General features: G+C 54.8%; 2 protein-coding genes across 4 annotated transcripts; one reads left to right on the forward strand and one right to left on the reverse strand.

The window, feature by feature from the left end:
• Window positions 1-990: 990 nt before the first annotated feature.
• On the forward strand, window positions 991-6019 carry MISP (mitotic spindle positioning). 3 transcript variants are annotated; one of them, XM_065745890.1, is made up of 5 exons: window positions 991-1033; window positions 3235-5212; window positions 5395-5585; window positions 5682-5720; window positions 5929-6019. In XM_065745890.1, the coding sequence occupies exons 2-5, from the start codon at window positions 3331-3333 to the stop codon at window positions 6013-6015; spliced, it is 2199 nt and encodes a 732-aa protein (XP_065601962.1). In that variant the 5' UTR covers window positions 991-1033; window positions 3235-3330; the 3' UTR covers window positions 6016-6019. The 3 variants fall into 3 exon arrangements, with proteins under 3 accessions (XP_065601962.1, XP_065601961.1, XP_065601960.1); XM_065745889.1 differs by lacking the exon at window positions 991-1033 and adding an exon at window positions 2170-2228; XM_065745888.1 differs by lacking the exons at window positions 991-1033; window positions 5682-5720 and having other exon boundaries at window positions 3241-5212.
• A 1436-nt stretch (window positions 6020-7455) lies between these two features.
• LOC136054597 (uncharacterized protein KIAA1958 homolog) lies at window positions 7456-12736 on the reverse strand. The gene is made up of 3 exons (XM_065745891.1): window positions 12640-12736; window positions 10717-11905; window positions 7456-8610 (listed from the first exon to the last, which is right to left on the reverse strand). The coding sequence occupies exons 1-3, from the start codon at window positions 12667-12669 to the stop codon at window positions 7775-7777; spliced, it is 2055 nt and encodes a 684-aa protein (XP_065601963.1). The 5' UTR covers window positions 12670-12736; the 3' UTR covers window positions 7456-7774.
• Window positions 12737-13205: the final 469 nt, after the last annotated feature.

Consider the following 13205-nt stretch of genomic DNA (forward strand, 5'->3'; position numbering starts at 1 on the left):
CTTGCTGCATCCCACGGCCCACCAGCTATGGGTGGGCACACAGCTGCGCCCTGAGTTCTGACCAAAAGCCTCTGGGAGAGGTGGAGCCCCATGGGGTCAAGAGCAGAGCCTCTGCTGCAGGAGCAGCCTGCAGGGACGCAGCCCAGAAGTCCCAGCACTGAGGCATGGGGTGCTGGGGAGATCTGCCCCACTCATCCCTGGGGATCCAGGCCCCCAGCGGGGCTGCATGTCACCTCCTTCCACCCCCACCCTGGGTGCTGACCCCAAACTCCCACCCTCAGCACCCTCTGCTCCTCAGTTACCCTTGAGCCCAGCACCGACCCCGAGCAGGAGCAGAACCGGGCCCTGCGGGGCTGGGGTACAGCAGCAGTGAGGACCCGGCCGTGCCCCAGCCCACAGAGCCCCATGCCATGCCCCCCCCCCCACCCCCCTGGCTCAGCTGAAGTGCACTTCCTGCGCTCCCGTGCTTTTTACCTGTGACAAAGCCGTTTGAAGTTTCCCTTTTCTCCCCCCCCCCACCCCCCCCTGTTGTTTGTAAGACACCTGAACCGAGCAAATAAACTGTGTGAATAACCAACCTGCTGCCTCTGCCTCTGCGTGGGGAGAGACAGCTGACTGCAGCACCCCCAGCTGAGCTCAGCACCTGGGTACGGAGGGGTGAAGGGGCTGGGATGGGGGTGCTGGGGTTGGGGATGGTGGGGATGTGGGTGATGGAAACAGGGATGGGATATCCTATTCCCACCGAGTGCGGTGGAGAAGAATCTCTCTGCCCATCTCCGCACTGGTGAGGATCCGTGGATCCATCCAGGGGGCAGCAGTGGCACCAAGTCGTGCCCGGGATCCCAGGTCACATCTGGGAGCTGTGCCCAGCTGAGCCAGAGCCGCCCCAGGGCTGTGCACACATGGCTGTGCCCGCTGCAGGGTGTGGTACTCCGGAGTGGACTTTGTCTCAGCCCCACAGTAAAACAGGCACTGCTCTCCCTCCCGGAAACGCAGAGCTGCAGGTAGCTGTGCCACCCACACCGTCTGCGTGGTAAGGGGGGGCTGGGTGCTCCCATCGGAGCTGTGGGGTGGTACAGGGCTGGGTGGGGTAAATGGGATTTCCATGCATGTCGCAGCCAGGGTCGGTGGGGTACGGCTCCGCTGCCCCTCCTGGGCCCGGGGTGGTGGGCAGGGAGGGACGAGCTGTGCACTGACTGCTGGGATCTGATCAGTGGGAACAGGGCTTGGGGCAGTCAGGATGAGGGTGGGGGTGTCCTGACCTAAAACACAGTGAAGGGCAGAGCACGGGGTGGGCACTAGCCCAGGTCAGCCAGGTGCTTGCAAGGCGGGAGCGTGTGGCTCTGGGTGCTCTGGGCTCAGGGCAGAGCTGCTGGCAATGCTGCTGCTCTGCTGGGCACTGAGACCACCGCAGCCACTGCTCTGCAGTGCTGCCCTCAGCCTTCAGATCCAACGGCCCCGTGTTCTCATGCAGGGCAGCTCCTTGCTGGCAGGGCACGTGGTCCCCAGGAAAGACGAGGGATGAGGGGGCTGATGGTGGGACCAGGAGCACCGGGGCTGCCGCAGCAGTGCCAGCACCCGCCCAGCCCCGCCTGTGCAAACATGGGGTTATAGAGAGCCGGGAGAGGCCCCACGTTGTGAACGGGAGAGTGAGAGCAGCCGCGGCTCCTGCGTGTTTGCTCCGCCTGCAGGCAGCTCAGGGGCTCAGCCCTGCGTGGCTCAGAGTGGTGGGATGCTGGTGGCTCGAGCTTTACCCCGGCTTGGCTGAGCCAGGGCACAGGGCTGGAGCAGAGGAGCCGTAACTCCACCTCCTGATGGGGTTCCTGTGGCTGCGGGAGGGCAGACAGTGCCCGGAGGACGGTGCGTGGGAGTTGGTGCACACGTTGTTGTGATGCCGCAGCGGTGCGTGTTTGGTGCACGAATGCACGCCGCTGTGTTGGTGCAACGGCTGTCAGTGCAGTGCTGTGGCCCGAGCAGCCCCACAGGCGTGGGAGCTCCGGCACAGGGTGATGGGTGGCGTGGGGGGGGGGGGGCTGGGAACAACCCACTGAGCCCGGGCCAGCGATGAGCCCAGCTGCATTCTTGGAATTCCTCCACTGAGGGAGCTGAGCTTATCAGGGCCACGCAGCACCCGCACCACTGAACCACTCCCCAGAGGCTGCAGCCCAAGGGGAGCCCCGCACAGCCACCCCGGGGTGCGGGACCCCCACGCCAATGGCTCCAGGACCGTAAGTGCAGCGCAGTGGGGCAGCAGAGGGGGCTCGGGGCAGGGGCAGCTCGCACGGGGTGGGCGTGGGGGGGGGGGGGGGTGTGCACCCCAACCCTAAAGGCAGTGCAGGTGCAGGGCTGCCTGCAGCAGGGCTCGTGTCGCAGTGCAGCGGAAGGGCTGGGAGCAGCAGTGCCCGTTTGGTTGGGCTGCGGGGATGTGGTGGCACGGAGCACGCCGGGGCCAGGCCAGCTGGGTGCTGCTGTGTCACCCCCAGAGAGGACTTTCGCCCCTTCCAGACGTGATAAGGTGTGGGCAGGCAGTGAGTTTTCGTTACGTGGTTCACTGTGGGCCGTAAAAGAGCAATAAGGAATTACGGGCAGAGAATTAACGAGGTTACAGGAATCTGGAGCAGACGGGAGTGACCCTCTGCAGCAGGGCCGGGTTTGCTCTGATGACAGCGGGACCGAACCACACGGGGACATCACCCTATGCCTCTGGTGCCCCAACTGCTCCTATTGGTGTCAGCGCTGCCCCACACCCAGAGGGGCAGAAATAGCCCAGTGGGGCAGAGGGTGCAACCCAGTGCCTGCAGCAGCGTTGCGTTGCAAAGGCAGAGGGCACGAGGTGCTGCTCGCCCGGCTCCTGCTGGGTTCCCATGTCCCAGGGCCGGGCAGGCATTGCGTGCTGTGGGGCTGTGGGGCTGGGACCCACCCTGGGACCCACCCTGGGACCCACCCGTGCCACCCTGCCCTGCCCTGGCAGCTGCTTTCGCATCCAGCCCCAGCCCAGTCAGAGGCAGGAGGATCGGTGCCGAGGTCAGGACGGGTGTTCACTCCTTTGTGTGACACATGGGTTAAAGTCTCCTGCTTTTATGAGGCCTGAAACCAATTTTGTTATCTTTACTGTTTCAAATAGCCTCAGTTATTTGGAGTTTCCTTCCTATAAATGGAACCCACAGCCAGGGGTGGGGGTGGGGGAGCTGCGCTGCTCCCCGTGCCCCTCCTGATTTTTTCTCCCACCTGCAGGGCCAGCAGGATCTCGCTTTGCACTTCGGGCACCTCCAGGTGAGCACAGAGTCCACGCAGCCCCAGGAAGAGCTCAGCAGAGCGTTGGATGCTGACATGGACAGGGTCACCCGGCACCTGGTCTTCCAGTACCCGCACACGCGTGACCAGAACGATTCCTATCACGGTGATGCATCTGCCGATGGAGACGATGATATATTTGGCTCCTCCCAGTACAGCAGCCAGAAAGAGAACGGCTACGAGCAGAAAATCAGGCTGAAGTCACCCTCGTATTTCCTGGAGAGTGGGAAGGATATGTGGAGCCCATCCCCGGACAGGGAGTCCCACCTGGAGGTGGTGCGGTCCGGGAACCTGTACGACCTCAGGGCTTACAGGGGCGAGAGGAAACCCTCCAAGCTGTACGAGGACGATGAGCCGGGCCCGTACAGGATGCAGCCCCCAAACATCTCCCCCGAAAAAGCAAAGGAGCTGGAGGACAAGAGGAGGGAGGTGATCAGGGGCCAGGTGGTGCGGAAGAGCTCCACCATGGCTGAGAAGTGGAGCTCCATGGATGAGCTGAGCTCCATCGCCGCAGGCGGGCAGGGCCACGGTGTCCCCGGCTCCTTCGCCATCTACTTTGACAAAGCCTCCCCAGGCCGGGCTGTGACACCCGTGGACCCTGAGAGCATTGATCGGGAGCAGATCAACTTCTCGGCTGCACGGCAGCAGTTCCTCATGCTGGAGAAGAGCAGCCCGGGTGCTCTGCACAGCCCCGGGCACACCACGTCCCCAAGGCCGGAGGTGGTGGGCAGAAGCTCCAGGCAGGAGGGGCACAGTCCTGACACTGTCACGAAGGTGGAGAGGGGTCGTGGTGACACCACGGGGCCCGGGCAGGGTGGGATGGACCAGAACATCTACACGGTGTACAGCGTGCAGCACCAGGGCTCGGGGAAGGAGGGCTATGCCCGAGGGAAGGGGGACACCAACGTGTCACATCCCACGGGGAGAGCACTCCTGGCCAGAGCATCGTCCAGGGACGACCTGGACTCGGGGCTGGGGGAGATGTACAGCGGAGGCAGTGCTGGATACAGCAGCAATGGGAGCGATGTCCCCAACGGCCTCAGGGATGTGAGGGACGGTGGGGGCTCAGCTGAGGGCAGCGGAGAGACCCCCATCGAGCGGGAGATCCGCCGGGCTCTGGAGAGGGAGGAGAGCCTGTGGAAGGAGCGGGGCATGCAGAGGCTCACGTCCAGCAGCGAGCTGGTGGAGATCCAGACCAAACCGCTGCTGTCCCTGCACACGGCCCCCGCGCAGGGCAGGAAAGGGAAGGACAAAGGCCGAGCATCCTTCAACGTCCAGCGGGAAATAGAAAAGGAAACAAAGCGCGAGGAAGACCTGCGGAGGCAGGGCAGGCTGCCGGGGCTGTACGACCGCGGCACGGCGCAGGAGCTGGGCGAGCTCCGCAGGGTGTTCGAGCAGGAGGAGCCCCCCACGCAGCAGCCATCCTCCGGCCGGTGGGCGGCCGAGCGGCCCCGGAGCTCCGGAGACGGCCTCGTCGACGGCACCCGGCCCGGGAAGGCTCTCTCCATCCCCGCGGTGACCCTTCCCCACCGGCGGGGCCGGGATGAGTACGAGCGCGCTTCCGCCGGCAGCCGAGCAAGGGAGGATTCAGCGGGAGGAAGGCTGCCCGGCCCCACCCCGAGCCCCGTCCTGCGCAGGGAGCACTTCGCCCTCAGCTTCTGGCAGCCCCGCATCTCCATCTCCGACGGCATGGGCACGCGGAGCCCGGCGCGGCGGGAGCTGAGCCCCGACGGGGAGCACGGCCGCGAGGAGCAGTACACGCTGCGCACGTGGAGGCCGCAGCGGTCGGCGCTGATCGACGAGGAGATCCGCAGCGATCTGCAGCGCGAGGAGGAGCTGCAGGAACAGCGGAGGCGGCGGTTGATGGACGGCGGCGACGGCCCCTCCAGGGACAGCTCCCGCTCGCGGCACAGCTCGGGTAGGGGCAGGGGCAGAGCCGCGCCCGCGGTGGGGTGGGGAGGGGGGGGGTAGGGGGGAGCCGCAGTGCAGCAGGCCGTGCCCCGCAGCAGTTCTGTGCACGGCACGTCGGGGATAGCGAGCGCTCAGCGGAGAAAAGCGGAGCTGAGGTCTCTCAGTCTGTCTGTGTCTGTCTGTCCCCAGCGGCCTCGGGTGCCAGCGGCAGTTACTCGGTGTCCGGTTCGCCGGTCCCGGCCCCGCAGCAGCCGGGCGTCCTGGGCCTGGTGGCATCCTTCACCCCGCTGCGCCTGAGCTGCTCCGACAGCCCCGGCCCCGATTCGGTGTTTTGCAGTCCGACGGAGGAGAGGAGGAGGAGGAGGAGGGAGGAAGGCAAGGTGAGGCGGGGATGGGGGGACGATGTCCCGGTGGTGTGAAACGCGTTTCCCCCTTTCCCCGGGATGCACTAAAGCTTCGTTTCTCCCTTTTCTCAGTACGCGGGCATCGAACCCATCGACAGGATCAACACGGAGGTACGGAGCTGTCTGCGCGTGGGGGCTCCGGGGGGAGGGGGACGCTGTCCCGCGTGGGTCCGCCCCTGCTCGTCCCGCAGCCGCCGGGGGGGGGCAGCGGACTTCAGCGAAGAGCGGGGAGCTGCGGCTGCAACGCGGGGCGGCTTTTCGAGCAACTCATTAACCGTAGCAGTAATTAATTAAAAAGCAAGCGTTCTTTCTCCCGCAGGTGGTGGAGAGCACGCGTGTGGTGCGGCACCGGAGCGCCATGGGGCAGCGGTGGGAGAGCGGGCAGCTGAGCACCGACAGCGACTGAGGGGGGGAGGGGGGGATGATGGGGTGGGGGATATGGGGGGTGGGGGACATGTGGGGGGTGGGGCTCTCTGTGCAGCGCAGATCTCAGCAGCGGATCCGGGTTTGCTTTCACCCTTTGAGGTGAAGCAGTGCTTTGTTTTTATTTCAAGGGGCTGCTGGGGGGGGGGGGGGGGATCTGATCACTTGGTTTTAATGACTGCTGCGAGGAGGCAGCTCGGTGGAAAGGGATCATACGGTAACTGCACGTCCTTTGTGTCGCGGGCTGTGTTTGTGGCTGACCAGAAAAAAAAAAAAAAAAGAAAGAAATGTTTTTTCTTTTTGGAGTGGTTTTCTGATTCGGTCACCCATCTGCTGAGGCACTGAGATATAATATATTCATGCTGTTTATATTGCTAATTTATTAAAGCTGTCTCTCTCCCTCACTCGTCCCGGTGCGGTTTGTCTGTCTGCGTGGCCTCGCGGTGCTGGGGCTTCACGTGTGACATCACAGCCGTGTGCTGACCCCACACAGAGCGCTGTCCCAGGCACAGCTGCTCCTCCACATCACCCAGCTCCACTGGGGCTCCCCAGGACTGTCCCCCAACGCGGGCAGACTTTGCTTATGAGCACAGTTCCCTTCCCTCGCTTCCCTTCTCATCTCGAAACCGACGGCGGAGAGGGTTTGGAAATCCCACGTGGAAAAAAGGGGAAGAGAAAGCGGTTTTGCAGAAGCCTCCAGCACTCTGTTCCCTTGGAAGGGGTTCACCCTGCAACCGGGCCAGCAATCACAGAACCACAGTGGGGAGGGGGGGAGGGCCCCCAAAACCCAGAGCCCGGCCATCCTTCTTTCAGAGCAGGCGTGATCTTGCAGTGCCCTCGCTGAGCTCAGGGGAGGCAGTGCTGTGCTGAGGCCCATCACTGCACAGTGCTTTGCTTGGTGTGCTTCCTCTCGTAGCAGCTCGGAGAAGCAAGAGACACGTGGGTGAAAGGAGCAAGCTTTGGGGTGTGGGCTGAACCGATCCGCACGGAGGAAATGAAAGGCTGAGCTGGGCAGGGTCTTGTTTTGTTCAGCTGTTTTAGAAGGGACCAACCACATAAAGCAGAACTGTTTTATTCGAATACGTCAACAATTCAGCCCAACAACTTTGCCTGGATTGGAAGAGGAGGCATTGAGCGAACAGCAATCGAATGGCTGAGGAAGATGAGTCTCTGTGGTCAGCACTGCAGGGAGAGCACGGCAGGACTGCTCAACCCTGCAAGCAGCTCTGGGAAAAACAAGTCAGAACTTCTGAAATCCATGAATCCCTCACCAGGAAAAACGACACATGCTGTGCTGAAGCTATGGATTAGCAGCTGGCAAAAGCAGCATCATGCCCCTGATGCAGCCCAGAACTAACTCGTGTTATTTATCTTGCAGTGCTGCAGGCTCAGTGCACTTTGCAAGCACAAACTCCTCTTCATACAAGTGCACTCAGTCTGCCACTGAGCCCTCCCCCAGTTAATGCCAGCTGTCCTATCAGACCACTGAACAACACTGGACAACACTGACTTTGTTTTTACAAACGTGAAAACTGAAATCCTCTTTGTCAACTTGCTGAACTACCAGTGCTGTTCACAGAATAACAGATCTTCACTTCACCTGGAAGACAAAGCAACAGGTTCCAAGGTGAAAGCAAAGAGATGGACATTCAGCCCTCACTAAACACTGCTACTGAAACTTCTCAAACACAACTTCAGAACATGCTGCCTTTCAAAACCTGGCAGAAATTGAGTGGGTATTTTCACTTCCTGGGCTTCTTTGCAGATGCTTTCACTTGCTGGAGGATGACTTTCAGCATCTTCCCCATTTTGACTTTTGTCAGTGATTTCCTACTGTACCACACTTGGTCCCACATGGAGTACATGTTTCTGGGAGAGAGGTAAAGTGGATCATAATCATGGAGCATATCACCCGGCCTCTTCTCTGCATACTTCTTATAACCCTGGACAGGGCACTTATCGGGGTTGTCAGGTCTGGCAAAGAGATGCTGCACTGATTCCTCCCCAGCTCCCTCTGCACTGAGCTCATGCTTCCACACCAGGTACTCCAGCCCTGCCACATCCCTTCTGAGCACCAGCTGTCCCCAGTACAGATGCTGGCCCTGGTTGTGTGTGCTTGCCCCAAACCCCCTAATGATATTGACAAACATCAGGTACAGAAAGCCCTTCGGGTCTGTCTGACTCAACAGCCCCTTCTCATGGAGGTGATCCACATTCTCCTCTGTCAGGTTCTCCAAGAGACTCCACTCTTCCTCTTTCTCTCTTTGAGACAGATGCTGATACTTCTGTTTCAAGGCTTCCTGAGACGCTCTGAATTCGAATCCTTTAACCACACTGTACTTGTAATTGTGATCCTTGAGGTACCTGTCTATGCTGCTCTGAATGAGCTGCAGAGACCCAGTGGAGAAATCTGTGCCATTCTGTTTCTTTGCAGACGTGTAGAACGAGGCTAGGTAATTGTCAAGGTCTTTGGGTGGCAGCTTATGGATCTCACGTGTATCAGAAGGGCAATGTGTATTCAACCATTCTCTGAAAACTCTGATGTTGGCAGCAGCACGGTTTCTCTTTCTCAACACACCTAAAAGATAAGACAGATCTTTGTGATCAGTGAGAACTAGCAAGGAGATCAGTGAAATATAAAGAGATGCAGAATAACATTCAACTTCTTTTCAAAAATGAGACAGGTTATGAGACTGCCACAAACCCTTTCCTTTAAAGCTCTGTTTTTTAGCTGCCCACACCACTTGTCTAGACAGGGAAGGACAGCCCCTGTCTTGCCCTTTCACACTCAAGCAGTGAATCTGCATGCTACCATCTAGATAAATGTTAGGTATTTTCATTCTGATTCATGTTTAATTAGGAGAGAATCACTGGAAACTGTAGTTGTCATTGCTGGCTTGTCTTTATGTTGGTAAGGGACTGAATTCTGCCCTGACTGACTTTGAGCCTGTGTTCAGAGTGTGCTTGCAGGCCCATGCTCATAACCAGCAGCTCCAGTCCTGCTGCTGCAGCATTGGCCACGAAGCTCAAGCAAGCCAAAATTGACTTGGTGTGCTTTCAGCAATTTGCAGCTGCTCTGGCTTGTATTTTATGGTGACTCCAGGGGCCAAAGTGTGCTCTGTTAAAATAAATGGGAGTCAGCCTGTGCGTGGATCCTGTGATCTGCCTCAGGACTAAGTGGTCTGCGTGTCATACATTCAAAGTGTTGTACCAGTCATTATGTAAAACACATTTCAAAGCGTTCCTCTGCCCTAAAACCTCTTCAGGGCAAGAGAGCTCTGACTGTGAAATAAAAACATGAACTAAAAGTTAGGAGTGAATAGTAAGGAAGAAGATGAGTGGAAGCATATATTTCTAAGAAGGGTTGCCAGGATTCCAGTTGGGTTCTTCCTCAAGTTGCTATGGCAATACCACATCTACCTAATTCCATATAGCATGAGAAATTAGCTCTTTGGGTTGCTGAAGAGCTCCATCTGCTCGCCTGTGACTTTTCCAGGGCTGAAGAAGGGGTAGATTAAAAAGGGTTCTAGAGCCAACATCTACAAAGTCTTCCTCCAGCACTAAGATATTTTACCCTTAGCAATCATAAAATGCTGGGACTGAATGGAGGTGGATGCTACTGCTCCCTGTGCTGCTCTTTAGGTGTTTTGCATGTTCTGATTTGTTACTGACACGGGAAGAGATGGATGGCTTGCAAATCAATGTGGAGGTCTCGCCCGAGCCACAGGGGAGACAAGTGTTTCTGGGGGCTGCTTCTTGGTTAGAGAGAGCCAAGGTCTGAGTCCACTGGGAGGAAAAGAGCTCTAACTTCTCTGAATTAGATTTTCACCATTTGCTTCAATGTTTACACCTAGATATTAGCAGACAAAAACATGAAACTGACTAGCCAGCAGTGGATTGATGGATCTGCAGGCATGCAAATCATTACAGATACAAACCTTGTGACTTGCAATAGCATCTTTAAAAACCTGGGCATTTGCAATTTAATTGGGGTGTTTAATCATTCAATTAAATGACGCGTGTAGCTGGTATTAAGGCTCCAGTGTATTACACACATCTATCCTACAACGTGATCATTTATTAAGTCCATTTTAGTGATGATTTGAACTTAACAATTTGAAAATGCACTAAAGCAATGTGTTAAGGTCATCCAATTTAGCATGCTGCGTTGAAGCTTTGGTGCCACTGCAGGAGTTTTTTGTCACTGACTTCAGTCAAGCCACAGTTTCATCCAGAATTTCTGTTCCGTTGCTTTGAAAGTTACTTTCTCATGCTTTTCTTCTTCTCAGTGAGACCAGAGTTCATATCTCTGGTTCCAGTTTCTCACAGGGATTCTGTCTTAAGTACAGCCAACATACTGTAATTTATACATATATAGTTAATACCAAATGAAATGAAAGAGCAAAACATTCAAAGTGGGTAGTTGAAGCTGGGCTACAGCCAAGTGAACATTTGGGTATCTCAGTAAAAGGCATTATCTATGGAAGTGATGATTGCTTCAGGTAGGAATATTTTTAGTCCCTTTTGGTAGAAAGGGCACGACCTAAATAGGATGCATTCATTTAGATGCCACAATACACATTTTGCCAGCTAAAAGAAGTCAACCTCCTGTAATAGTTTGGGAAAGTGATTAGTGAAACATGCCCACTAGCCCTCCCGTGATTAGAGCTCCAGGGTATCTTACTTTTTTTTGAAGATTCAGGAGGTTGGTCTGAATTCCTGCTTCCTGGGCTCACTGAGGCTGAAGGACAAGGGGCCTGTTCACATCCTGACAGCCTGCTCTCCTCCGCAGGGTTCTCGGTAGGATTCCTATTCAAGTCTGTTCCTGAGACATTACACTCACAAAAGCTCGGGTGGATTTGCTCCTGGACACCTCCTGTGGCTTCGAACTCGAAGAACATCACAGGGGCAGGTGGCTCTAGCTGGGCTTTTGCTTCCATGTTGGAGATAGGAATCGATTCTACATCTTCTTTTGGTGTTGCTGACTCAGCAGAATTCCTTGCTCTAGAATTTTCACTTATGAACTCTGCAGGGTTAAGGGGACCTAGACTCGAGAAGCTGCTTTCCAGGATCTTCTGATCACTCCCAGATTTTAGAATACAGCAAAGAGCTGGGGGAGGTGTTTTCCTGGGGGTAAAGCCAGATGTAGAGGTGGCTGTCTGCTTGTTAATTTCGGTGTTCTGATCATGACACATTTGCAAACCTACCTCAGCAGTCACATCTCTAGGTGGTGACTGTGAAAGAGTATTTTGGTTGATTCTCTCTGCTTGGTTTTCTGCATCCAATACACACTGCTCATCATCTGAGATGATGTATAGATCTTCACTGCTTTCTGGCTTTACCACATGTAGATCTGTTCTGATTTCGCCTCTGGATATTGACAAATGCTGCTGTGCTGCAGAGTGTGGTTGCATGGATTTGCTGTTTCTTTGATTTTCTCTGGCTGGTGGTTCGTTGTGCATTATGCAGATGGTATCTTTTTGCTGAGAGACCCCTGCAGATGCACCAGATGATTCTGTGGCAGTGGTGTCTCTTCTAGCCACCTCCAAAAACGAGGCTATCCTGTTTCTCTTTTCAGCTAAAGCAGCACCTCGTGACAGAGCCTCAAAGGTCCTCTTTCTCCTTTCTGCAGCCTCATTCTCTTCTTTGCTTCCAAAATGTAAATCTTCACACGTCCAGTGATAGGCGTGTCCAACTCCACAAATCCACAGGACAGAATTGTTCTTGCTAGGCTGACCCATGTTCTGCACAGCTTCCAAGGCTGGGGTATGAACGCATATAGTCCCATGGCTGTGTGCCCAGGTGACAAGGTTGGAGAGATCCTTGCAAAGTGAGCTGACACTGCTGCACCCTTCGTCAGTGACACACTCAAACTGCAAAAACACGTTGGAAATAATTAAGTGAAAGAGGATGCGATAACAACAGATTAATAATTCTACATCAGTGATCCTTCTAATGATTCTTTCAAAAACAGTATATTCTTTCTTTAAAAATGGTAATAATTGAAAAAATTGACCTCTTTGAAGACATGGAGGGTAATGTGGGCATGGTTCTGGATGAGTTTATATCAGATACAAATGCAATTTATGCATAGTTGCGAGCTTGTGTCTTGATCAAGTAGCTCTGCTTAAGAATTTATCAGTCTGCAGCTGAGCCACAGCAGCTGTTCACACGTGTCCTTAATTCACAGCACAACTAAGATTAACACACTTATTGAGTCCCCCAAGCAGGCACCATAGCTCAGCTGAGGAGAAGGGAAGGCACCTCGCTGAAGTGGTGCACTGTGCTCTGAGCAACCTTGTACCTGTCAACAATTCTGTACTCACTGATGGAAAACAACAAGGGAAAGTGTCAGGAATCAGCTCCTCAGCCTCCTTCCTCCCTGAGGCCAACCAGGCTCAGAGTGCTGCTGTCTGTGGAAGCAGAGGAGCTATTGCATCGAAGGGAAATTGGGTCCAAGAAGTTGCTGGGAGGACAGAAGCTGAAAAATGGACCTCACATCCATGTGTCCAAAACTTGTTTCAAAAAATCTGTAATGTTAATGCTATAACTGATTCTGTTGTAAGTATTTTGTTTTGGCATAATTTATTCTATAAGATACACTCACCATGCTGCTGTTTCTTATCTCACTGGCCATTCTTTCGTGTGGAGTTCAGTAGAATATCCTTTCTTTTTCTCTCAGATCCTAAAATAACCATCATACGTGTGTGAATATTTAGATAGAAAATATGTTTTAATATACATATGTAAAACATTCTGACTAGCAGATGCCACCAGCTTTTTCCAGTGTCCAGCCCTAAACAAATGCTACTGTAGAGCACGTATCTTCACAAAGGTGAGCAACCACATTTAGTTCAAAAGAACTATATATAGCAAACTTGGTTTGTGTAAATACTTGGAGGATTTGCCTGTACAGTGTACCAAACAAAACTGGAACAAAACATAAATACTGACAACGGAATTTCCAAAGCTAAGGCCTAGGGAGATGTTCCTTCTAGCTCTGGCATTTTGAGCACAGCCTGTGGCTAACAATCTTAAGCTCTTCCAGCTGAGTGAACTGTAGAAATGTAAGTAGCAGAAATGGTGAATCTACTTCAGATTATGACATCATCTGAAATGTCATGTACTAAAAACAGGTTGTTGTTATTCTAAGTGAAGAATTCCTTGCACATG

Source organism: Cyrtonyx montezumae, unplaced genomic scaffold (genome assembly GCF_038088225.1).
Source record: "Cyrtonyx montezumae isolate F1298 unplaced genomic scaffold, pur_monq_1.0 scaffold_39, whole genome shotgun sequence".
Classification (NCBI taxonomy): Eukaryota; Metazoa; Chordata; class Aves; order Galliformes; family Odontophoridae; genus Cyrtonyx; species Cyrtonyx montezumae.

Coding starts and splice junctions, on each gene's coding strand:
- LOC136054597 (XM_065745891.1), bottom strand. CDS start 12,669: ATGGCCAGTGAGATAAGAAACAGCAGCATG. Junction 11,906..12,639: donor AGATAAGAAACAGCAGCATG/GTGAGTGTATCT, acceptor GTGTTTTTGCAG/TTTGAGTGTGTCACTGACGA. Junction 8,611..10,716: donor TCCTGAATCTTCAAAAAAAA/GTAAGATACCCT, acceptor CTTATCTTTTAG/GTGTGTTGAGAAAGAGAAAC.
- MISP (XM_065745890.1), top strand. CDS start 3,331: ATGGACAGGGTCACCCGGCACCTGGTCTTCCAGTACCCGCACACGCGT. Junction 5,213..5,394: donor CCGCTCGCGGCACAGCTCGG/GTAGGGGCAGGG, acceptor GTCTGTCCCCAG/CGGCCTCGGGTGCCAGCGGC. Junction 5,721..5,928: donor TCGACAGGATCAACACGGAG/GTACGGAGCTGT, acceptor TTTCTCCCGCAG/GTGGTGGAGAGCACGCGTGT.